The sequence below is a fragment of the Phaethon aethereus genome, assembly GCF_964289735.1.
Source record: "Phaethon aethereus genome assembly, chromosome: 3".
In the NCBI taxonomy this organism is placed as follows: domain Eukaryota; kingdom Metazoa; phylum Chordata; class Aves; order Phaethontiformes; family Phaethontidae; genus Phaethon; species Phaethon aethereus.
Genome location: NC_138576.1, coordinates 122529630 through 122556321, shown reverse-complemented (window position 1 = coordinate 122556321; position 26692 = coordinate 122529630). Strand labels below are relative to the sequence as shown.

General features: G+C 40.9%; 2 protein-coding genes across 2 annotated transcripts in view; one reads left to right on the top strand and one right to left on the bottom strand.

Moving 5' to 3' along the window:
- Positions 1 to 26692, top strand: part of MACROD2 (mono-ADP ribosylhydrolase 2) — a gene marked incomplete at its 5' end in the record, with an annotated part of 899733 nt that overhangs the window by 88934 nt on the left and 784107 nt on the right. The window lies entirely within an intron of this gene.
- FLRT3 (fibronectin leucine rich transmembrane protein 3) lies at positions 17515 to 19464 on the bottom strand (the record flags this gene model as incomplete). The annotated part of the gene is made up of 1 exon (XM_081997398.1): positions 17515 to 19464. The coding sequence occupies one exon, from the start codon at positions 19462 to 19464 to the stop codon at positions 17515 to 17517; it is 1950 nt and encodes a 649-aa protein (XP_081853524.1).

Here is a 26692-nt window from a genome sequence, read left to right as displayed (position 1 = left end):
TTTTTTTTTTTTTTTTTAAGCATCATTTCTGATGGTACCTCTGATGTCGCCATGGCAGTAACGATGGCGGTGACCGCTTTGTTTGTGCGTAACGTGCACAAACCTGCAAGCCTTGCAGACCCCACTAGCCGCTTTTAAAACAAACGCAGAACGAGTTAGAAGGATGAACCTTTAACTTATAGCTATGAAGAATCAAGAGGAAACAGCGGCGGCGTAGCAAGTTCCATGCCAGTTTCTTCCCTTGTGTCTGAGCTTTACTACTTCTCCCCTTGTCTGCTGATAGAACAACCGCTTGATGCTTCGTGGGTATGTCATGTTCGGCTGTAGCGTGCAAATACTGTCAGTGTTTTAGTATCCTGAGACGCTAGAGCTTGGCTCTTTCCTGTTTTGATTCAACACAACAGATAGGTTTGAAACTGGATATCATCTATACTATATTACTATATATATTACTACTATAATCTATATACTATTACTATAATCTATATGCTGCTCTCTAACGCAAGTTATAAAGAAAGTAGCATAATGCAGCGGAAAAGATTAAAGAAGAAATACATTAAAACGGAGTATGTGGTAAATTGTAATCAGTTTAAATGGCGGGGGGGGAGGGCGGGAAGGAGAGGATTGAACAGAACCAGACATAACGCCAACTGTTCTGGGATGAAGCAGGATGGCCTAGGTGCTCTGATGTGTTCCTGCTTTCAGAATCCTGCTGGCTTGCAAACCTCTGCTGGGGTTTATTTGTGCCTTCGCTCTCTGGGCAGGCCGGGAAGCTCCATGCGGCCGCAGCGGGGCAGTTGGGGCTGCGCGCTTGCCTGAGTGGGACGGTGCCCCTGTGACCCCCTTGCCTGTGGCAGAAGGCACACCTGCACTGTATTTTTAGGGCCGCATCTTAAACGGAGCGAGTCTCGGACTCGCCCTCGGGCTCTGCCCGCGCTGGGGCAGGCGGGGATCGCCTGCGGCCCAGCAGGCCGGCCTGCCCCGGCGTGCCCATCGGCCTGCCCCGGCGCAGCTCGTCCTCGCCTCGCCTGCCCCCCGCGAGGAGGCGGCTGGAACGGGGGCGGCCGGGGGGCGGCATCTGTCCGCCGACGCCTTCCTGAAGGGGTGCGGGGATGAGGTAGCTCGGTAGGATTCAAACGGATCCACGTGAGGTCAGTTGCTGGCAGAGGTGCGCCAATTTATGTGCTGATGTACGTGACAAGCGCCCGGCGTCCTTTGAACCCTCCATCCCGGCCCGCGTTACGGAGGTGCAGCGAGGTAACGCTCATCCCTTCGTGGTCTCAGTCCGCCCACACGCACCATATGCAGAATTTTTCCATACAGGATGGCTGTTGGGATGTATGTGATCTGAATTTAAGGCGGTTGCACGTACTCTTATTTTTCACGTACAACTGCTTAGTTATATAATTTATCTAACCAGAGCTAATTGTTGAACATCCGAACAAGGCTATTTGTTGCGTTTTGAGAGTGCACCGAGTGATGCTTTCTTAATGAAGGTCTTGATATCTGGTATCTTACTTTTCTCTAGCTCAATTTCATTGACTGTTTTGCGTTTGTTAATATAAAAGCTCTTACGGGAATTTTTATGGAGTACGCAATACCGTTTGCATACTACGTTACAGATAAATAATTGGCTTTTCAGAAGTGCTCGTTGTTGGGTGAATCTCATTTAAGTCAGTGGTAAATCCTTCATTAGTATCAAAACTAGTACAGTTAAGACGATACATGAGCGCTTCTGAAAATCATGCCCTAAGAAGGCGCGAGTCTGCTTGCAGGACTGACAGGATAACAAGCTCATTGCTTCTGCTATAGTGCTAGAATTTGGATAATATGGAACATAATATAGAACAGTAACACTTTAATTTACAATTCATGAATAAGCCTTTCAGACGGTGGTTTCACAACTGAAATCTGTGAATGCTTCTGCAGTAAATTGTTGGTTTTGAGCACATTTTGTTTGTTACCTGGAAGCTGAAATTATAGTCGGGTGCCCAAGCCCGAAAACAGAATGTAATATGACATTAGTGCATAAATGGTTCCTGAACAAGGGTGGCGGGGAAGCGCTGAAACGATTCTGTATTTAGTTGTGCATGTAATAGGTAAACTTGGTTATTCTGTGCTTGCATTGTAAACCTATCAGTTTTTTTAATCAGGTGGCTATGAAGAGAAAAGGCTGCAGTTAAGAAGAGTGAATCAGGATAAACTTTTTTTGGTCAATATTTAAGGGTAGTGCTAGTACTGCAGAAGCCCTGCTTGCTTTAGACCTGTGAGAAGCTCTGGTGGGTTTAAAAAGGACTCCTGTGCATACGCTAAGTGACTAAAAGGTGTTGCTGGAGCTTTTCCTGTGGTTGCCGTGCTGGTCCTTTGGGTAAAATGCAAGATAAAGAACGAGGTGGGGCCTGGGAAGTGTCTGGTGGTGGTGTTCATGGACCGCGTGAGCCTGTCTCCCAACAGCAGGATCGTGGTGTTCCCCGGTGCCAGGGAAGTTGTGTGAAGATGAATGTAGGAGTAGTGGCAGATGTGCTGACTAAAGAGCTGCGTCAGGAGATGGAGAGCTGAAATACAGATAGAAGGTAAAAGTCATGTATGATGTCTACGTGATAAACATGATAAAAACTTGCTGAGGAGCGGTTTGGATTACAAAGAAGTTTTTGCCTCTTTCATCTGTCTCATGATAATGAAATGGGCCATTTTTATTCAACTTTTCTCAAATAAAGTTCTAATTAAGCAATAACTAATGAGATTAGGAGATTAAGCATCAGCAAGTCTCTGGTGGGCAGAGACGTGCCCAGGGCAAAGTCCAAAAGAGTTTTGTAAAATTTGTGTTTGAAACAAAGCAAAGATAGTTATTAGAGAAACAGGAGACAGATTCTGCGAGTACCAATGCAGAGCGAATTAATTTTCTTGGTGTTATGCTGAACTGAAAAAAAAGTAAAATTAAGTATGTATCGCTTTTAATGTGGTTGCTATATCATCACCGCAAATTTGAAAAAAATGCATCTGTAACCAGATAATAAGATGCTATCAGGCACTTTTAATTTTAATTAAGGTTTAACCTATTGGAGGAATATATATTTAAAGAATTAATTAAAATGCTGTTCACTGTATAAGAGGTTTCAGTGTAGGAAATGAGTTAATTGCGGTATCATAGGGGATCTGTGCTTTGCAAGCTGTTTTGTGATCCTTATAAAGCATCTTCACATGGATGATAGGGACCGCGCGGGAGAACCAGAAGATGACGATGGCCTTGCTTTCAGTTTAGTTTGAATAAAAGTAGTCGCTGGTCTTGCTGCATCTCTGTGTGTCAAACAGTCTTATTTCAGTTTCTGTTTTTCTTCAGGGTGGCTGGCTGGCACAGATGCTCAAAATACTTGAGATAATGGAGCATAATTTGATTGCATCATGGTAATCCTGTATCCTGCAAGAAGGGGTTTTAAGGTAGTTAAAATACCTTTAAAAGACTGAAGTCTTTCACACCATCGTTCTTGATAACCTTGTATCGCACAGAGCTTATTTTTTTTCATTCTGCTGAACTTACGAAGTGACTTCTGGAGTTCCTCAAGGATCAAATCACGCCGTATTTAATATTTTCATTATCAGCCTTTACAGAAGAATTAGAAGCGTGCTAAATAAATTTGCCGACTCCAAAGCCGAGAGATGTTGGCAAGGCCGGGGGAGGACTGGATTGTTATGTGCGAAGAACCGCTTTCCTCTGCCGTTAATTGGTTTCAGGAGAGTGTCATGTGCCTAAGGACGGATGATATTAATTTCTTCTATAAGCTTAGCCTCATCATTTGGGAGCAGCAAAGAATGAAGGTGTCCTGCTTGTATTTAGGAAGATGAGTTTAAATTGCCACAGGTCAAGGAAGGGTAATTAGGATGGTGGTGGAAGGATTGGACAGCCTTTTTACAAGTAGCCTGGAAGAGCTTGGCTTCTTCAGCTGAAAAAACCCTGAGAGAAGATAGGATTGCTCTCCCCGTGTATATGGAAGGGGGGGGGGAAGCGCACGGTTATTTAAGGTAAAGGGTGGTTTTAGGAGGAGACATTGGGTATAAATATGGAATCGACTTAGGCTGGCAAGCAGGTTATTTCTAGCGCCCCATTTGGTGCTTCCCCTGTGGGCACGGTGCCTTGAGCGTTAAATAGTCCTGGCAAATCCCAAGGTCAGGCGTTGGAAGTAACTCTGTTCAGAGCACAGGGATTGGGGAGCTTGCTTTGAAAAGAAAGAACAAAGCTCCTAGAGGAGAAGTATTTAAAAAGCGAATGTAACGTGTCTTCCTTAAAGATTTTACTGCTGCTCTTGGTGGTTGCGTGGACGTGCCAGACTTATTCCGACACCTCTGAGTAGGTGCCAGTCTGTCAGATTAGCTCAACTAAAATAAACCTTTCTCCCACTCCCTGCCTGCTATCGGCCCTTTGAGAGAGAGAATTACCTTTTAAAGCGTACTGGGGTGTTCGCTGGGCTTTTATTCTGCGGTTTTAAAATAGTTTTTAAATGAGCAGAGAGGAGGTGAAAAACGTTGCCTGCTTTTAATGCTGTCATTTAATGATCTCATCCTTTGAGCCAGTATTTGTGGCGAGATGGCTTATCTTGAGCCATCCTCTCCTTTCTTTGCCTGTTTTCTGCAGGAGTGTCTCCTATTGTGTTAAGCCAATAACCCTTTTTATATAGGTCAGCGTATAGCATTAATGAGCTTTTATACCATGGTTGTAAATGTCACACACGTTTCTTAGAGTAGGAGTAGGGAATAGAAAATATTGCCTGGATTTGTTCTTTTCTTTCTAACAGTAGATGTGTGAAACAGTTGACCTTCTGATAGGGGGGAAAAAAACCCATCACTTTGATTAATCAGAGCCTTTTAGCTTTTGTCATTTAAAATGCAATCCCAAAGATCAAACGTTGTGGCGCTTGCCTTCAAAAGCACCTGCTTTAAGGAAACTTAAAAAAATGAAGTTGCTGTGAGATAGGTGTACCCGTAACGCGGGACTTGTACAGGACAACTTGCAACTAACACCTGAGGACTTTAATTTGTCTTGTGAACCCGCAGTCTGTTCAGAAGTGCTCGGCTGTGGTGAACCTCCGCTAGCCGGCAGAGCAGCGTGAGTTCTATCACCGCCTCGAAAGGCAGCAGGATTAGTGCTGACAGAGAGATAGATGTGACAGGCCTGGCTTACGCCAAGAGTGGCCGGTCTCTGCCACGGCGTGAGGCGTCCGAGTCTCTGTACGGAGGGCAGGTACAAGACAACCTACTGCGTAGCCCAGGAGGCAAAGCAGTGGGAAAGGTACACGAGTGGCTCGTAGGGACGAGGTAGAGCAGCTCTCCCAGGCTCTTGGTCCTGCCTTCTTGGGCACCAGGATGGCAGAGCACCCCACTAATGTCATCGTTCACGGTTTCTACTATTTAATTTCTTCTAGCAGCAACCGCTCCGGCACAGCGTTACTCCTGGGAAGACGAGGTAGCCCTAGTGCTGTCACTCCCGTTTCTTTTTTAGCCACAGTTGTCTCGGTAAACAAAGGGTTGAACATCTGCAATTTCGCTTTATCAAATGGTCCTGTATTGCTGCAAACAAAGAAAAGGGGACGCTGAACACATTTGCAAGTAGCTTAATAAATTAGTATTAGTATGTTAATTTGCTCAGTCTTTACTTTTTGATTTTGGTTACTTAGCAAAAATAGCTTGGAAGAACTATTAATTTTACCGTAAGAATGATGATGCTATATACAGGAAAAATGTCTGACCATATGTTTGTATCTTTACTTTAAAGGACAATGACTGATGAAATTTAGTTTAAAGGAAAAATGGATGATTATTATTATTATCATTATTATTATACATTATACTTTTGAAGAAAATGGAGAATAGATGGATTTAGAGCCCTAATTTTCCCATTTGCGCTGTGGCTGTGCATAATACATGCTTTTGAGAGTTCAGTGTCATCTGAAGAGCATTCTTGAATGGAAAACTAAATATCAGAAATTTTGCTATGTTAAACAGATGATCTGATACGTACTTGCATGGATTTCAGTATTTTATAGCTGTTTTTGTATGTGGTTAGTGTATTTTACGTTCCTCTGGCATATTGTGCTGATTCCTTCTATCGCTGCCACAGTTGAGCTAAGAATTACTGTCAAGCTGTAAGTCTCTTTCAAGCTGATTACTTTTAAAAATCATCAGTGAACAAACAATATTACAAAAAGGCCTTAAAAGGCTTATTTTTAAAGATTTTTCTGGACACAAAGTAAATACTTCCAGGGTTTTAAAATCAAGTTGGAATATGGAAGTTGGTCACTACTGTGGGTAGGAGTGTTTTTCCTTTTTTTTTTTTTTATTTCCTGCTAAATTTTATTCTAATAAGAAATGCCTGCAGTTATCGTTGTTGCCTTTCACCGTATAGGCCATGTTTGTTTTTTTTTTTTCCTAGGAAAAAACTTTTCTAGGAAAAAACTGTCAAACTAGGCAAAGCTGTCAATTTAACAACAACCCCCCGCAGTGTTCCAGGCACCTGCGCCGTCAGCATATAATTGTGTGCCACAGGTATGAAGTAGCGAGCTATTCTTTTACGATTAGAGAAATAGGCAAATTTGGGTTAGCCCCCAGGAGAATAAGAGTTTAGAGGTCTTGGACAGCTTCCTAGTGGCCGCCTATCAATCGGCTGCCTCCCTGTTACGCTTCGGTGGTTCAGGGTCGTGCTGGAAGTTTTTCATGTGCGCCGAGTCCTGTGCTGAGGTCACTCGTTTGCAGGCTCCCAGCGCAGTCGTCCTCTTGGCGAGGGGGAGAGAGAGGCTTCAGGTTGGCGTGTGGTGTCTTGGGACTGATGATGGGGCTCTTCAGATGTCTGTCTTGTGCCTGGAAGGGGTGACATGCCATAAATTTATGCTGTTGATACGTATTAGGTCATTTGGATGCATGAGGCCCTAAAATAACCTTGGTGCTGCTCTTCATTTTTCTGCGAACAGACTTAAAAAAACCCAAACAAACCTGTTGGGGGTGGAAAAAAAAAGTCTTGTAGGAGTTGGGCCTTCTATCTTGGCAGTGTCTAAAAGTCCTTTGAGGAACTGCGGGCCACTCCTTGCCACCCTGTCTTGCTGCTGTTGCGCCTGTGGTCCTTTTAATATAGCGCTAACCTGCTCGGCCGAACGGTAAATGTCATAGAGAGATCTTCATGTTTGTTTGCGGGGTTGGTTGTTTGGGTTTTTTTTGTGTGTGTGTGTGTGTGAGGTGAAGCCAACTTCAGTAATCCCTCATCTAATCACGGAGAATAAATCTGATGTTGCTTTTGGCATACTTATTCCATATCCTCTTTCTTACTTGTTTTCAGGACATAAGTGACACTAATTTGTACTTGCATAGTTCTTCTATCTTGATTACTGAGCAGGCTGGATGCTATGAAGGTTGGCAATGACATTTTGAAAGACTAGACGCTTGCCAGTGTCTTGAAAATTCCCTACTTTTTCTTCCTTGTCTGATCAAGCCCCAGGGTGAGATGTCAGAGGCAGCTCCCTACAAAAGCAAAAGCAGTGGAAAATGTGATCCCTGGCTTGTTCGTCAGGTGAAAGTTCATCCTAATTTTTATTTTTTGTGAAGGAAGCAGTAGGTATGGCTGTCTATTGACTAGACCTAGTGCAGGTGACTGCACCTGCTGGAGCTGCTTCTGGGCTGGGGGGGAAGAAAAAAAAAAAAGAAAAGCTCTTTTCTCCCTCCATCCTGGCATTTTGGCAGGTTGAGACACGCGAACAAATGCCTTGACAGGTCTCCGACATCCGTTGACGCCTGGTGTGGTTATTTGCTTATCTTCAGGAGCGGTGCTTCAGTCGGGCGAAGGTTCGAGCACATCCTGGATGGATTCGCCGGTTGATGGGGACGGACCCGAGCACATGCAGACGCGAGCTGCTTCTGTACTTGGACGTTGCTGTGTTTATTGTCTTTAAGCACCAGGTTACGGCAGCGCTGTAGAGATTTATTTGAATGACTCCAAGAGACGAGTCCTTTCACTCACAGATTGACTTGCAAACCTTAGAAAGAGGTCGGTGTTGTGGGGGTTTGACCGAATATCTTGCTAGAACTAGTGAGCAAAACAGAAGAAGAAATATTTTTAAGAGCTAGATGCATTTTGCTTCTCTTAAAGGTGCTTCTCTTAAAGATTTCTCTGAAATCTTTGCATCAGCCAGTTGCTGCAGAAGTTTTGCATAATCCAAACCAGGCTTTTGTTAATACTTCACTAGTATCCTTTCAACCTGCTGAATGTGTTTTAATTGATTTGGAGGGATTGTATTGAAGGATAAAGTTAGTCTTTATTAGCAGGAGGAGAATAATGAGGGGGGTGGTGTTGTTGGGTTTTTTTAATAGCAGTATTAAAACACAGCCAGGGTTTTCAGTAGTTTTAGGTAGTCTGTGGCAGAAAAGTAAAATACCTGTCAAAAACGTGCTGGTTACGGCACTTGCCCAGAGCTGAACCCATTTTAATAAAACCTCCTGGACTGGAACGGGGTGCCATTCGCCTTCTGAGTTGTTCTTGTAGCGCGTAAACCCAGAGCCAACAGCTGTTGGGTGGCAAGCGGGTGAAGAGCTGCATGGCCAGGCGCCGCCGGGCTGCGGGGCTCCTGTCCTTCGGAGCCGACGTCAGCTAGCCCTGGCAACGGCCGCTGGAGCTTGCGGGAGCTGAGAGCGTGGGATTAGAAGAGCTTACGTCCTTTGACTTTGTACCGGGTCACTGGATTGACACCACTTTGATAGGTGCTTTTTGAGGATTTTGCAGGGTTGGTTGGTTTTTTTTATTTGTTTGGGGTTGTGGTTTTTTTTTTTGGGGGGGGGTGGGTGTTGAAGTCTCTGGAACTATACGCTGGGTTGCTTGTCCTCTAGTTTTGCGGCAACACTAGTGTTGAGTTTAAAGTGGACATTAAGACAATCAAGCCTGTGCTTACCGTGTCGGCGGGGTGCTCCTTCATGGGATGCAGAATATCGCCTTCAAATCAGTATCGGGGAGAGAGACTCCTTTCCCCTCCCTTCCCAACATGATGCGGTTGCTTTGGGAACAAAATGCACTTCTTGCATGAGTGGCTCCATAGGTCCTTTTGTCAATATAGCTGCGTTTGTGAAAGTTTTGGGTTTGTTTTTACTTCCTATCAGTAAAGCAAGGAATCCACCTGCAGCGTATTGTAGCGCTTTTTTCCCTAACTAGCATCCTAGTGTAATGTCTCTCCTTCCTTTCCTTCTCCCATCTCCAATACCCTACAAAATAAATTGACAAAACACATTTTGTGCTTTTAATATTTAGTGACTAAAATGATACAAACGTTAACAGAAGTCAGTTGATAACACAAGGAGAATGGGAAGATGTTGATGAACCATGCTGCACAAACTTCCACTTATGTCTGTGCAGAACACGTATGGAAAAGATGAGGGAGGAGCCTTAATTAAAATGTGGTTACGATAGCTAGCATTGGGTATGAATTCAGATACAATAAACCTTTAAAAAGTATTTTACAGGCAAAACTAGGCCTTACATCAAATCATTCATGCTTGAAAGCTATGTCACTTGTTCTTTGGGGTTTTGTTTTGGTATGTGTAGCATAGGATAGTAATAGATTTCAGAGTTTGGGACAACATTTTTTGGACAAAACCAAAGGTTTGGGACAATTCTTTTTTTTACAAAAACAGTCGCTGTCATTGTTGTTTGGGTGCCTTTGGCTCCTCTCAATGCCTCAGTCGGCACCCAAGGAAAGCACTGATCCATGCAGCCCCATCATCCGTTGGGTCCCCAGGCCAGCAGATAATGAAAAAGACCTGAGCAGTTACTGACACCGATAAGCCTTGATAAACCAAGTAGCTATTCTTATTTTCAGTGTAAGTCCATTTTCAGTAGCGGAAATGTTATTTTGTGATGTTGCACCTCTCCCCCAAAATTCTCTTTAATTGACTCTGTTTATTTGGACTTTGTCCATATAAATATAGGCCAAAGGGAAGTAGCAGCATTGGGAGCAGCTTCTTAGAAAGGCATGATTTTTTAAAATTCTTCTTTATTTCTTTTCCCCTTAACATCTTGTATTTTTAAGCTCAGGTAATAGTGGAGATTTCCAGAGTAAATATTTTGTGATATGCCTACCTTGGATTTAATTGCAAACTCTTTAAGTCGAGTTTAGCACCATTCCACTGTGTATCAACAAGTACAATTGGCAATGAAGAGGTTTTTACATGCAAATTAGTCATGCTTATTGAACAAAAGCTCTCAATGACCTTTATTTTAAAAAAAAAAAAAAAAACAAACAAACCCAAAGCAAGAAAACGAATAGGAAGAAGAGCTTAGAGGTGGTTCTGGCCCTGCTAGTGCTCAACCTTCTCGACCCTTCAAGGTACTGACAAATATTTTCTCGTAGTCAAAAGCAAGATACGTAACTGGGAGTGGTGAGGGGCCCGAGGCAGCCGGGGTTGAGCTGCTCACGTCGTACATACAGTTCCATCGCTGTCTTTTCTCATTTATCGAAGGAAACTGCATGAAGTCAGCAATTTAGCTCATCCAGCGGTATTCTCCTGTACCTGACTTTTCACTTCATTTGGCTGCTAAGTGCCAAATTTCAGCGACGAAAACAACTTCCAAGACCTGGGAATACTGTGCTGTGTTTTTTGGGGTTTTTTTAATTTTTATTTTGGTATGCTGTATATCATTTCTGTACCAGGGAGAAATTAAAAGGTTTTTAGTGGATGAAGTAGGTAACATGCCATTAAGGAGTTCTTCGAGTAAAATAATTGCTTTAAAGATATTAGGCACAGAGGTTCTGCATTGTCAGCTAATGCCCTAAAATTATAATAAATGTATTTATTTGTATAATAATATATTATAATGAACTCTATATATGTATATATTATATAAATATATTTATATAAATAATATAATAAATAATTATAATTAAATAATATATAATAAAATAAACACACACACACACCCCGATTCTGTAGTTGTTCACATTCTTGCATTGTTCAAACTGTGTAGAAAAAGAAAGTGGACAGAGTTTCTAGTTTATGTCCTGTTAGAGGAGTGCAATGCAAGTAACTTTTGTTTCTGATTAAGGTAGTTTAAGTTTAAATAGGTGATGAGCATATAATACACGCAATCAAAAAGTGCGTAGGGTTTATACAGGCGTGGGTGTTTTGCATGTACTTCTGGAGTAAGAATTATAACATGACTTCTTAAATCCTCTGCTTTATCAGAATGTTAGCATTCCTGGGTAGAAGGGTTTACCTTTAAAAAAAAAAAAATCTTATTTACTTTACCATTGAATCTGTGGAAAAACACCAGGTAAGTTTAAGGAAGCCTTATTAACTCCACTTTACACATCCAGAGAGGTAGCACAAGATGATGTGTAAGGTAAAGACGCTTTCTCTTACCCTCTGAGCTGCTAATGCTTGTTCTAGTAATTTAGGAAGCTATGTTAATATAGTAGGCTCAGAGTTGGACAAAGGCTTAGATTCGACGCGGCCTGCCGTGTGGTACCCAGCCTGAAAGATTTCTGCTTCTAGTCCGTAACTCCATGTGTAAATACAGCTCCTCGTGTGCATCGCAAAATTACAAAGTCCCAAATTGTGAATAGGATCTTACAGCGGTGAAAACCGATCTCGTTACCCTACTGCAATTCTTGCAATAAAAGCAAGACTTCAAATTAAAATCCTGGAAGGGATTTTATTTTGTAATTGTGAAGAGAGATGGGAAAGGAAAGTTTGCGGGGAGGTCTTTTACCTCACCAGCACCCACCTTAAATATGTGTTGATGGTGGGTTAGTGAATACCAATTCGCTTTTGTATCCAATGAAAACTGAAAGATTTGGAGCGAAATAATGTATGCTTCTTAATTTGAGGGGGTGGGGTGGAAGACACCCCCCCAACTAAACAAAACCAATCCCCCCACCCCTAGAAAACACCTGTTTTCATGTAGAAAGCCAGTTGCCTAGTAGGCATTTATCAGGGACTAAGACCACTGGAGGAAATCAGTGTTACATAAATCGGACGTGCGTTTCTGACCTAATTATTTTTTAATATTTTGCATAAATGAAAGAAGTTAAACTATGTATATGTGCATAATTCCATGTTTTCATAAATGATGTTCCCATAGTTAACGATTAAAGAACATTGTGCAGTCCCCTGATTTTGAACAACTAAGCCTTCCACGGCTGCGTCTATAGAGAGATTCCTTAAGCTCCGCAAGGGGACAGGAGCGCACGCTAGCGCTTGGCTATGATCCGATCTCTTTTTTTGATTACTTAAGAGGGCTGTTCAGGACAGAGTATCAGACTATATGAATGCTATCAACCACCTCAAACAAGTCAGATGATTTAATTAGTGCTATTAAGATGCTTCTATTTTTAGAACTTATTTATGAGTGCTCTTGCTAAGCTTAGATGGTCCAGCCTCAGATTTCAAAAAGCATTTTTCAGCTCATGTTCTTGATATTGAGGGGTTTTATACTGTGACTCCGCTATGTTTTCATCCTAAGGAAACGCAAATGGGCTCTGAAAAGCCGTTGAAGTTGGGTAATACACTTGTGCAGTCCTGGCCAGTAGGTTTCGGGGGTAGGACACTTACGACGTCCATGCATGATGGACACGTGCTCGGTTTCCAAAATGTGCGTTGTGCCCCTTGGCCTTAGACCACCAAGAATCCAGAGGGTGGTTATTTCTTTTAACACCCATTTTGTTGAAGTACTTTCATTTCCCCCTAGAGCAGGAATGTTCCCCAGCCATCATTTAAAGACTACTGTAAAATGAGTATCTTGCTTGATGTCCAGTGGTGGTAAAACACAGGTGATGCTTGTTTTCAGCTAGATGCTCTGTCACTGTTTTACTGACATCTGTGTACTTCATTTGTTTCTAGGTAGATTTTTTTTTTTAGAGTAGCAGGTGACTATTTGATGAAATAACTTGAAATCAAACACACATATTTTAAAAAATTTTAAAGGAATGGTGTTCAGAATGTGATACTGGTTGTCATGGTTGTACCTTCAGAGTGTCTGAAAAGCCTCTAATTTCATCATGAGGGTGGGACTCCTACCTCATCACCTCCAAAATTAAATTCATTTGCAAAGAAAAAAAAATAACGCTTTCAAGTGTAAAATTTTCATGTCTGGATTCAGTCAATGGGCTTTTCATTTCTGGCTAAACCACTCCTGACTAGTTTGGAAGAAGAAACTCCCCAGTTATGGAATAACTTTGTGCTTTGGGGGGGAGGAACAAAAAAACCCCAACAAATAAACATTTGAAAAACCCCAACAACAAAACAACAAAAAAACCTTCAGGGGTGGTAAGTGCTGGCTTGTGGCTCGAAGCTTTTGTTGTTCTGGTGTCAGTGAAGAAACAGTTAATTAAACACAAATCAGTCCCAAGGTGATGCTGAAACAATATATGGATTTGGAAGCCAGGTTAAGGTGTTTTGAAAGCAGAGGGTACCTCTGTGAATTATGGTTCCGTCTAAAACTATCATAAACAAATGTGGTTTGGATAAATCCAGGCAGAGGGCATCTGCCAGCTCACGTCTGAAGAAGTTACCCAACTTTAGTTGCAGGTGAATATGCAAAATTGCATCCTCTTAACTCAGCAGAGAAGTCTATATAAGATGCTCAGTGTGTTATGTCATCAGTAAATTATTTTAATAGCAAATAAGGCTTTATTACTTTTGCTCTTGCTTTATTGCATTTGCTGCTCTACATTCAATATGTACAGCATTGGCACAATATAGCTTGCATGCTAGCTAGTGCATTAGCAGAAGAAATGTCACTGTGTTCCAAGACCGTAATACTTTGATATTGGTACTGTTAAAGCCAGGAGGGAAAATAAAAAACAAAAAACCCCTCACGGTTGTTGCATTTCAGGCTGTTGTACAAAGCTAGGAAATAATAGCTTAGAAATGAAGCAAATTTAGTTCTGGAAGGTATCAAGATGGGACAAAATTAATACGGTTTCCAAAACACCAGTATGTTTTTTTTTCGAGTCAGCTTTCAGGTTAAAACAAAACTGTGAGCAATTCAGGATAGCAATATGAAGAAAAAAAAAAAGGGATGATAATAAAGAACGTAAAAGATACTTGGCATAGTGATTTAATATGGAGGATGCTGATTAAATTAACTGCACACAGGTTTAGGCAACACTGAAAAAAATTCCACTCCTTGCTCCACAATACTGAACAGTACACTGAAATATGACGGAATTAGAAAATTATTTGAGATTAATGTGGATTAATGTTATTTTGATAAATGTGTTGAGTAAACTGCTCAACGTAGTAATCCGATTTGCCTATGTATGTAACTGTCTAATAGAGCAGATTTATGTGTGGTGCTAGAGAGCACTGCATGCCGTAACTGCAGTGCTATGACAAGAAGAAGACTCTTGCAGAGACGGGCATGACACGGAGCGGAATAGAAATTTGTATAAGAATCAAAAAAAAAAAAAAAAGGGCATTTAGTTTGAAATCAACCTTTCACGTGCCAAATTAATCTTTAATAACTATGCACGTTGCATAAAAGTTGCTGTAGAACCGAAGGAAGATCTTGCATGCATGGATGCGCCGTTTTCTCCACCGACATGGGTTGCGGTGGGAGGACACCAGCTCTCCCTGCAGATCTGGCCTGGTTCTCCGCAGAGGACAGAATCGCTTGTCCAGGTTTCCCCTCTCTTTCTGGTGGCAAACCAGGAAGAACCGGGCCAACTTGCTGCAGCTGCTTTGGATTTGCATACTACTGCCTCACAGTACATAAATTTCACACGGAAAGTTCTTGTACTGAAGATTCGCATGCGATTACGCCCTCCTCAAATGGCAACTTTTTTGTAGCCCATATGTCCTTTGCGTGGCATCACCCGAGATGCGGCAGTAGGTGGTACGTACCATTACCAAGCTACCTCTGGCTGAGGTGCCTCAGAAGAGCACGGGAGAGTACTTCATTGAGTGTTATTTTACCCTTTTCACAACACAAATTTGGAGTCAACTAGGAGAGAGGTTTCCAGGTTAAACAGCTTGAAAATCCAGCAAAACCTACTGAATTTCGTTATTGGAGAGCTGATGGCAAAGAACTACTAATCTGTTGCCAGTGACCTAGCTGTTAAATGCAGCTCTGATAGAAGGGGTCCCTCTACGCTAGCTTAGATGAAAAACATGTCCGTCTTCTCCACCCGTGTTAGTTTTCCTTTCCCTGCTCCCTGCTTGGGAAGCCTTCTGCGCAAGAACGTAATGAGGCTCCACATGTGCTTAGTCTTGGCTTTCTCACCCTTCCCTAGATTTGTACCTGATGGGAAAATTAGAGCAGAATAGTCCTGTTTAGTACACTACACTGAGCTGAACACATAGTTGTGTAGCAGAACGTGCCCCTTTCTGTTACTTTGGGTGTCGTGGATCCCATCAGTGCTCCATGTGAAGGAGAAGATGCGATTTGTGTAAGGTTGGCAGGGAAGCACAGTGCTCCTCCTCCATCTGGGACTCCTCCGCTGCTTAGGAACTACAGGAGGCATTTTTGAAGACGAGGTTGAGGAAGCAGTACCGTGGCACAGGAGGTTTGGAGAGGAGCTTCCCTGGGCACGTGTGGAAAATGAGGATGAAGAGAGCTGTGCGTTACTGGAAGTTTTGGGTCTGCGCAGTTAGATGGATCCCTGGCAGGAGAACTGTTTGCAGGCTGAATGCTGAAACCGTCAGTCTCGGTGTTTGTCATTGTTTTTTTCTTGTAATCTTCCATCCTTTACCACTCTTAGGGAAATGGACTGGCCAAGCACTGCTAAAATTCTCTTAAAATTTAACTGCATTTGTTATACATTCCTTCTTGTTTGAGATATTGTCCAAAGTATTACCTATTTTTGCTATTTCTGTTGAAAAGAAAATCCTATCTCGGAAGGTTGTCACTCCATGTCTTCCCTCCCTTTCATTGTTGACACACTTGAAACTTGTGAAAACTTGTTTTCCAAGTAATTAATAATAAAGAAACCCTGGAAGTGTGATACTGTCAAGCTGAACACAGAAACAGGTGAAGCTCATGACCTGCATAGTAGTAGCTTCCGAGTGGGTTTCCTATCAGTGCACTGCAGATGCGTGGCATTATTTTGAACTAATTTTTCCAACTTTATTCATCAATAAGACCAATATTTTTCATAGTTAGGTTGTGTATGAAAAAGTGGGTATTTTATTTTTTCCTTTTTTTTTTTTTTTTTTTTTTTTAGTTTTAGAAGGTTGATACATGTAGCGTTGGATCAAGGCACATACAAGACTGGCCAAAGAGCGTACAAAGCACTTTGGTTTTTAGTTGAAGAAACAAACTATTATGGCAACAAAGAGTGGCTTGGGGTTTAGACATGAAGTAGCTCATAGTTCAGTAAGAAGGCAGAAAGAAACGTTACCTTACAGATTTATCAAGGAATTTCTGGAAAACTGTGACAGTAATGGGCAGTATTCCTGACTGTAACGGCAGTATATTGAACACATACCTGTATACTGTTAGAGTATATGCTTTAAAATAGCTGTATTCCCCAATTGTTTGTTTACCTTTGTGACTAAAGTTTTTGAGACCTTGCTTATATTGCCTGTGTTTTTTTGTCCTGTTCTTTTTGTTTTTCTTATGAAACTGCACTTCAACCCTTTCTCTGTTCAAAGCAGTTTCTAAGTGTTGTCTCTGTCCTCCTGCCCTTGCCTCTCAAATGCCCATGACAGTCTATTGCTGTTTTCTCTGTAATAAGCAGACCGCTGGTTTTGATAACCAGAAATCTGTCCCTAAACCATATCTACCCCATTGGTTTGTAAAGGCTAGCACATATTTTTAAATTCCTTGTTAGGAATTTGATTATGCTTTCTTTTTTTTTTTAACATGTGTCAACAGCTTCAGTCTCGTGCATGTCATTGATTTGATTATTTTCATTTAAATTGGATTTCACCATTTTGAATGGATATATCCAGACAGCTGATATTGCCCATTACTACACGCATTTTTGTTTATTGAATATTGTTGTGGTTTACAGATTTAATAGACCCAACATTGAATGTTCTGTGAGCTTTTGCAACCACTTCTTGATCTTCCTGATTTGCCAGGTTCAACATAATTTTATTGATACCAAAGTGAAAAATGGCCTGTGCTTACACTTAACAAGGATCTCAGATGAATGTTCTGACTGCTCAACACGGCAAGAAAATTCACTTTCACAGTCAACAAGTCATCTTACTCAGTAGAACACAAAAGTTAAATGGTTTGTAACTTCAATATTAGCAAGGAAAATACAGTACAAATTACTAAAAAATACTAAAATATAGAATTGTGGTCAGGTATCCCCACTACATTAATCGCAGCAGTAGCCTGAAATTTGAAACTTTTAATAAAAAGTTCTTAAATATAAATTATATGGCAAATGTACAGTACATTGCTTTGTCAGTCTTTTAATCCAGTGTTTTGTAGTAGAACAGCAACCGTTAAGTCAGTCTTTCCTCGTTTTCTTTAAAAAACAAAACAAAACCAAAAAACCCAACAAAACCCACAGCAGTCTTTCGTGTCCTTCAGTATCATGAGTGTGAATGATCTGAATCTGGAATACCACTGTCTCTGTAGCTCCTGTTACTGCTGCTTTCACTGTGGCTGTTCTTGTACAGATTCATGCCGTTAGGTGGGAAAATGGTGTGTATTACAAACTCCTCCTTGGACACTTGGTCGTTGGTTATTGGTATCATCTGGAAAGAAGTCTCCCTGATTTCGAGGATGGAGTTGTCCTTCTTGGTTCCCGCTTCGGCGTAGTCATCTTTTCTCCGGCGTCCCTTGCTGTAGGTGCAGTTCCGGGAGAACAGGGACCCGTTTCTGTGGACGTACCAGCAGACCAGGGCCAGCAGCGCCATGGCCACCAGCGCCACTGCGCCGCCGATGATGGCGGCCAAAGGCAAGCTGGAGTTTTTGTAAAGTTCTTTCTCCTGCTCCCGGTTAAGGGTCGTGGTAGGGTTGTACATCTTAAGGGGTGCCGTCTCAGTCTCGATGCATTCGGGCGTTTCGTCGGAGAGATAGATGTTGCTGGTTTCCATGGGAACCATGCACACACGGTATGGCGATTCTGGTTCGAGAGCCGTGAGCAAATAGTCGTTTCTGTCGCCTGTAACTATCGTTTCAGTTATAGATCCAAAGGCAGGGCTGTGACCCATCTTGAGCCAGCTCAGTCTTAAAGCAGTCATTGGTAGTGCAACTTTCCAGGAGATGTGAATAGTCTCCGTGCTTACGGATTTTACAAATATTGTAATGATTTTGCGTACTGGGCTTGCTGTGGTTCTGTAGTTTTTATTTAGGTTGGGAGTCTTGATGTCTGGTTGTTTGGTCACAGAAACTGGCCAGTGTCCCTGGGCCGGGTACAACGTGTTTGGTACTGCAGTAGTGATTTGGACAGTGCTTATCATGCCATCATCCTTACAATCAAAGAGTTCTGCGTTGAGGTCTTTGATAGCCATTCCACGTACTTTTTCCGGTGCCTGACACATCAGTCCACGTACGTTAACTTTTAAAGGCAATGATTGTAACCAGTCGCGTACCCATTTCATTTTGCACCCGCAGTGCCAAGGGTTGTTGCGAAGAAAAAGTTGAGTTATGTTGTCCAGATCATCAAAGACACCCTGAGGTAAATTGCTAAGATTGTTATTGGACATATCTAGTCGATACAACTGCCTTAAGTAAGAGAAAGCATTGGGTGGCACACGGTTGATGTGGTTTTCTTGAAGATAAAGCTTTCTTAGGTTTGTTCCTGGCAAATTTACCGGTGCGGCTGTGAGCGAATTGCGGACCAATGACAGTTCTGTAAGATTGACTAGATTCATGAAGACTTTGTCTCCTAATCCATGATTATTTAGAAGATTTCCGTCTAAAACGAGGCGTTTTAGATTTGTAAGGTCTTGAAGGGACAGCTCTGAAATTGTGGAAATACGATTATCATCCAAGCGTAGCTCTTCTATCGTTTTAGGCAAACCCCAGGGGATGGTGCTAAGGTGATTTCGAGAGAGAAAAAGAAGTCTGAGATAGATGTTGTCCCGGAAAGCTCCATCCTCGATGCTAACAGCGGAAACGGAATTATCATCCAAATGCAGTTCTTCCAGATAAGGAATTTGTGAAAGTGAATCATAAGTAATGGTCCTTATATTATTCTCCTGCAAATGCAGTTCCTTAACGTACTTAGGGAGGTTAGTGGGGAATTCATCTAGGCTGTTGTGGTATAAGTATATTCTTTCCACCCTAAGCAAGTTCTTCAGTTCTGAAGGAATCCCAGCATTATTTATTTGATTGTTCTGAAGGAAGAGGGTAGTAGCGTCCTCTGGGATTCCTGTAGGAATAGACGTCAAATCGCGATCATTACAATATATGAAACCCACATCACAGCGACATACTGAAGGGCATGGTTTGGCACTAACAGAATAAGGTGCCATGTCAAGTAACAGCCCTATTTTAGTCCAAACTAGGAAGATGCTCCAGGTTACACTAATCATGGTCAGGAATGATGAGATTTGTATACAGTTCTGATCTTCAACAATCTAAAAAAACCAAACAAACAAAATTATCCAGATCATCAGTGAAGAAACTGCAATGAAAATTCAACTTCAACATTACAGAAGACATCTGAAACATGCATATTAAATTAGAATTCAAGCTTGTAGACACTTTTGACTTTTTTCCTTACATCAGTAATTGTACTACTTCTTGTACTAATTCAATTAATAGGTTATTCTGCATAGTAATTGAAAATACACAAGCAAGTATGTCTGATCTATGAGTTGTTTTGCTCAAGCAAGAATGCTCTTTCTAAGGATTCCTTCACATTTCATGCACAGAGACAATCTTTGTTTGCAGATACCACATAAGCACAGAGCTGAAGTCACACCAGAGTTCAAGTAAATCATTCTATCTCTGAAAGATAATAATTCCTAAGACAGCTAACTACCCAGGAGCTCTTAAGTGAACTGCAAAACCTTTAACCAAACCCACAAGTTTAGTGGTAGCTATTTTGGCGGTTCAAAAAAGGTCCTAACGGCAAAGCATAAAATGCAGATGAAAGAGCCAGGGCCAGCTAAAGACTTTTTTTCCAAGGTTTTCCGAGTGCTCAATGTCACGTTGCGTATCTTGCAAATACTGCAGTCTGCTTATCTTGGGTTTTGAACTGGAATGCTTAGAAAGGTGAACGTTACAACTGGTAGGTGGCTAACAACCTGATGGAGCTGGTAGAGCTATGGCTTTCTGGTCGACTGGGTGGAATATTTCATTACATGCTTAATTTCATGTTTAAATGTTTGTCATTCTCAAAAGTCATCTTACTAAGCAGTACACTAATAAGAGACTATTTGGCAGGTTTAACCACATTTTCCCATCTTATTAGTTGAAACTGTGCAGGGCAGGATAATGTGACTTAACTCTTGAAACTGAAATTGTACTTTGCATTGGTAGTGTGTTTGTACATTAAGCTCAGGTAATTAGCATTTTTATAGCTTTTAAGACAACATAATTCAATTACCATTGTAATTAGGGTTGTGAGAACTTCTGCAAGATGACCTATGCATTAAGCGGTGTCATGACCTTTTCTCTTGTGGGTTCATGTATTAATTGAACTTTATTCTCTGAGGCACAAAAAGGAAAATAAATTAATATTGATCCTACCGTATTTAAAGGTATGAGTAAATTTTGTGCTTGAGGATATCCAGTGAAGGGATGTCTTTCTCAGGAGTCACTCTTACGGTTTACTCCATGGAGCCGTGTTTTTCTCGGCGGTGTTTACTCAGACGGTCCTGCTCAATGGTGTGTGTTTCCTGGCTCCTGGCACGATTCTCAATGAGCATTCCAACCAAGATTTATCATGGTACATAAGCACACCAGGCCGAGGTGTAGAAAAGCTTCAGCTTCCCTCGATTTTTGTCCTCGTGTGAAGTCTGTGAATGAAGAGCCTCTTTTGTTTGGTGTGATGCCTTTAGCGGGAATTACTTCCTTTGTAACTCTCACAAACTCTTCTGTGCAGCGTAGTAGTCAGAGGTGGTAACTTCAGCGCCGCGTGATGGAAACTATTCATTATGCTGAGGCTTGAAGGATAGTAGGCTCTTTGGGAGGTCAGGAACAGAGCTGCTTTCTCCTGTCCAGAATTATCCAAGTATAAACTTTGTACAGTAGCTACATCCCGATACATCCCCACCTCCTTGAGAGAATCATCTTCCAACTCTCACTTTTTAACACTTCTTCCAAATTTGTAATGCAGGAAAGAATTCCTCCTGCGCTGCAAGAACGCAAGTTATGCTACCATAGAAACGTAAGGCAATTCAGATGGTTTTCTTCATCCAAAAAACCCCACAAAAATATGATTTCCTTCCCAGAAAACTCCCCTTTTAAAGCTTTCCTTGAACTCTTAATTTCCTGTGAAAAGAAAAACAAATAAAAGAATTGGAATTAGTAACAACTGGTGGACACTAGTATTCAGAGTTGTGAATATAAAGTGCATTACATAAATAATGCACTTAATTATTTGTAAATAATCCCTTATATAAATCATGCTGTGCTTCCTGTATACATGACTAGCCCATCTCCTTTCCCCAAAATATTGGTATTTCAGCAAAACATAGAGGTCTTTAAGAAAATGTTTTGCTGTTTAGTCTCATGTTACTGAAGTCTTGCTGGAACTATATTTTCCTTTCACTAGAAAATAAAGTCATCCTGAACTGACATAGAGTAACAAAATTTTTGTATATGATGTTTCTCCCAAATGATTTTGGGAGGTCAAAATGGTCGCTTGCTTTGTGTTCTTGGTAAACTGAGGTAGATGATGATGATCCCTTCCTTAGTTTTAAAAGTAAAGGGAGCTAGTTACTGTTCACTAGTTACTGGATGGAAGAAGAAACATTTTTGGTAAAATACTGTATTAATATTTCACATTTGCAAGGTGCCAATTCTGAACTGGGGACTAGGCTAGGCATCTGTATCAACTCTTTGACAAAAGAAATGCATATGTGGGTTTTGTCCATGAAATGTGCTCCATTTGCAGTCTCAGCTCTTAAGCTCTTGTATTCATCATTGTATCACACAGTAGAATTGGTGTTTAGATTGTCATTTTATCCAATTATTCTAATTTAAAAAAAAAAAGTATTTTCAGTCTTGGCTGTTTCTATTTCTTGAAGAATTCTAATTATTTGGTTATTTTTGAATGGTGTTTTTAACTTGGGCTGCTTCATATCACTATTGCAGAAAGTATCCAGTGAGCTACCAAGTCTGTGTTCCCTGAGAGCATGTAGGTAGTATGTATGAAATAGAAGCAGTTAAATCTGAAATGGAAAACCTTAACCTATACTTGCTTCTCCCTTTTGTGACTGGATGTTGTCCGGAGAACTGAGCACAATCCTCAGAACTGAAATGCTGGGAAGAAACAGCATGCTGAGTAATGCTTGCTTAGCTCCCTTCCTCTCGGCGTAACTAGAGTAGCTTCTGGCCCTTCATAAAATTATTAGACCTAAACAGAAACAGTCACTGTTTCAAATCTCATTCTCTTGCAATTTGAAGCAGGTCCATCATGAAATAGCTCAGGAATTGCTCCTATAGCCACAGGAAATATGCAATGATACAAAATTACTGACACAGACATGCTGCTCTTTTTCATAGAAAAATGATGACCATTTAAAAAAAAAAAAAAAAGTCCCCCCCCACTTCAGAGATGCTGTGACTGTCTAGTGAGGGAATGGTAAAAGCCTTTTCTCTCCTGATGCTGCTTTCATGCTGATCCGAGCTTTGTTTTTGCATCTTGTTTCAGCCGTTGTGTAACGGAAGTAACTTAAAATGAGAGACTCTCCAGCGTGGCATAAATAAGTACTTTAACGTATGCTTTATTTAAGGCAAAAACTCAACCTGCATGGCCACATTTTAGAATATAAGGGAATGCATATTTTTTGGTAGTTTATGTAATTTGGGTAAATTATGCAACCAGTATAACATGGAACAAAAAGGCTCCGTATTTTGCTGTTCCCAGTTTTCTTGGTCTGTATTACTGAAGTGTTTGGGGAAAGACAGACATCTGGCCTCTATTCCTAAAACTTTGAAATAAACAGATGCTTAACAGCTATATGAAAATAGCATCTCTTAGGAACTAATGTGAAGTTGTGACAGAGGGCATTTTCTGGAAGTATGTTGAGAAGCAAGAATATGAATTCGTTACATAGGCCTTTGAAGGCTGTAATAACTACTAAGTACTTAAGAAAAAAACCCCCAAGTTTTCTTTAGAACTTTTGGGGTTGCAAAGAACATGTTGGTATTAAGCAAAACGGAGGCTCTAGTATGCATACATTATATATATACATCCACACATGAAAAATAAGTTCATTTGTTTTACCCTTCTAGCATATAAACTGTTTCCTCTTTGCTCCATTTGATAGTCATGCCTTCATTTATTGCTGCTATTATAATAGCGGTAATGTGTAGGATTAAAATGAAAGCACTAAAGCTCATTAAGTTCTTGGAATTTTTTTTATCCCTTCACTCAAAATTACATCAAAACGAGAGAGAAAAAATAAAAGCAGGTCTCTCTGGAGAAGACGACACTGTTTCAAAAATGTGGATTAAGACTATACCCCCCCACTCCCTTTTCTAAACTTAGAATAGTTTTTTTCAGGTTTTGGTTGTTTGATATCTCGCACTTCCCCTTTATAGCTCAAGACACATAGCTGAAAACAATGTTTTTGCATATCAAAGGCTCCAGTGATCTGTCTACAGAGAAGAAGGGAATCCTGCTGCCATGCTCAAACTTTCCCCTTCTTGAGCCGTCTCTAAATATACCCTGACATCGAGTCATTATAGCTGATCCGGCAGGATGAAAAGTGACCCCCACGGGTACAGGCACCGTGTCCAGGTTTCTGCAACATCAAACTGGGAGGCTTCATGGACACACCGTTTTGAAAGAAGCCATTACTTTTGACCAGAGCAGATTTTAGAAAACATGTGCCAAAAAAAATTTTTGAAATGCAAAAATGACTTTTTTTTTTGGTAACAAAAGTAGCAGTGGAGCAAGTGAACAGCAGCTTTTTTGCTTATCTTTATTCCGAGTTGAATGTTTTCATGAACTTTGCTGAACTGCACGGTTAAATTACTTTTCCTGTGCCACTGTATAAGCAAGTGTATTAAGACAGATAGCGCTAACGCGTGAGCCTCGCACGTGTACTTATCGCCATGGTACAGTTAAGCAGGGGATGTCTTATTTGAAAATGTTCAAAGTAATTTGCACTATGCAAGAAAAATGTACTGAAGAACAACGTTGCATTTACTATGAGGTATGGAGTCCAGCTGCACTCCCTGTCCTGCAGGCAATGGCAAAAAAAAAAAAAAAGAGGGGGGGAAGCTTTTGTATATTTGAAAAGTTGGGGAGTTTTTCTAAAAATGGTGCCAAAGAGATCTTTTCTTTCCAAGTTGTGATAAAAAGTGAATAAAATCAAGACCTGCCTCACTTGAGGTCACACAATGCTTATTTGAATTTCTAATCTATCCCTGTGTTCTCCAGCAGGAACTTCTGGTAGTTCAGTGGCTTCTTTCTAACCATCAAAGTAACAGGGGGAAGGGAAACAAATCAGTATTTTTAGGTTATAAATGACAAGAGTATCATTTAAAGTTAACATCAGAATATACATACTTGATAAGCCTAGCAATTTTGCTTAATCAGTGTACTTGCATTCCAGAATTACCTTTATATTTGTTTATAACCTGAAATGTGTCAGAAACATAAAATCTGCTTATCATCTTTTAAAATACTTGCGAAGTCTTATCTGTTGCGTGTATTCCCAGTTTTCTTTACAAAGGTCATGCTGCCTCTTAAATAGCTTCACCAACTTAAAAAAAAAAAAAAAGTTCCAGAGTACTATATCTATACTTAAAACAGTGGCCATACTTCGTTTTTTTTTAAGTGTATTACTCAGGGTTAGTTGATAGTGACAGCAAAATACTTTCCAAGCACCCAGTCTAGGAGCTGCAATTTCCACAATCATCATATTTCAGGAAGGTGCCCTAGTCTTTTGTTTGGTGCTAGGCAAGCAGAAGGTCCTCTAGCTGTCCTTCCAAGGGGTAAAGAATGCAAAGGATTTTGTTGAAGTGAGAATGAAGCCCTTCAGTCCGGTTTTCTCTCCGTGTTTTGGTGAAATCTGGGTTTTTTGGTCTGATGGAGGTGGTTTTATTTACTTGTAGAAAATTTGCTCCCCACCACCCCACGCAGCAGTTCAATATTGCTTTTGTCTTCCCAGTTCTAACTCGTGTCTTAAAAAAAAAAAAAAAAAACGCAAATTTTGATGTGCTCTTCCCTCAAATGCAAGTGAATCTGACTTAGAAATGGATTCTGAGTAAAAGCTTGACTCCACGACTAAGATGAGCCAAACCAGTATTTGCTGTAGAGGATGGAAATGAACTAAGAGGTGTTCTCTTCTGAAGTTCTCTTTTAAAACCTTCCCTGGTTTTGAAGATGCTAGGTTGAAAAGATCCAGACTATCATGCTATTCCACCTCACTCTCTTGTTTTGACGACTCTGCTTCTTGCAAAGGTTGCACGTTAAAAAAAGCACTTTGAGGGGGAGTGTTTTGCAATGGCTTTTTGTTTGGTGTTTTAGTTCTCTTTGAGTTTAGCCAATTACGGCTTCTAGGTTTTCTTTTGAAAGCTGCTGCTGAGGTAACTCGCCCGTGCTTAAAAGAAAAGAGTAAAGAACAAATGCTGCCATTGTTTCAAGGTAAAAATCAATTTCTTTCTCCCCCCCTTGACAAGTTTAGGTGGAATTATACCTGATAGGGAGTTCCTGGCACAAAACGTTAGGCATGTAAAAATACTCCTCAAACGCTGGATGAAGCTTCTGTAGTTTTCTTTCTTTCCCTTTTAAAACAGTTGTTTGCTCCTCTCCTGGTTACCAGATCTGCTCCTCCTTTAAAAAAAGACTTTAAAAACTGTAAAGCTGTAAGATTGCTTTATTTCTTACAGCTCCTGAAAGGGAGAAGAGAGTTTATGCTGATGTAATATATGTACTGAACACTTTTCAGGCTGCCTGCCCTGAGTGATATTTGGTCACTTATTAAAAATAAACGTAAGCAATCACATATTAATTCATCTGTGCATTCCTGTGCTTTGAAGTGATTAAGGAAAAAACCTTCAGAAATAACTAGCCATTAGCATCCATGCTTCCTGCTAGAAGGAGACAAAGATGGCCATCTACCAACTGCAGCCACTTCAAATAATTGCAATGCAAAGTTTGCAAACTCCAGCAATTGCTTTGATTAGTCACCATCGCCTTGCGTAATATCTTTCAACTTTCAGCTATCGGTGACAAAGGAAAAATGAAAGAAGAAAAAAAGCCCACCAAAAACCCAACCCAGAAATGTATCTTTATTTCCTTCTTGCTGTAAAATGTATACACTTTGTTTCTGAAGATTAAAGCTTGCTGTGAGTTTACTCCAGAGTTTTTTTGCCCACTGGGGGGTGGTACACGCTACAAAAACTGCTTTTTAGAGCCACAAGTCAGAGATGTTTTTCGCTGCTGTCCAGTTTTCTCTGCTTTAATTACAACAAAGTCTCCTGTTGAGAAAAACAGAGGCAGCCTCCAAAGGAGGGAATTAAAAAAAAAAAAAAATTTACTCTTTCAGAGACTTTACAGAATCTTATTTCCCATGCTGATTGTATTCGCTACGGTATTTATCTGGTCGTCCCCCAGTTAAAATAAACCGGTATGAA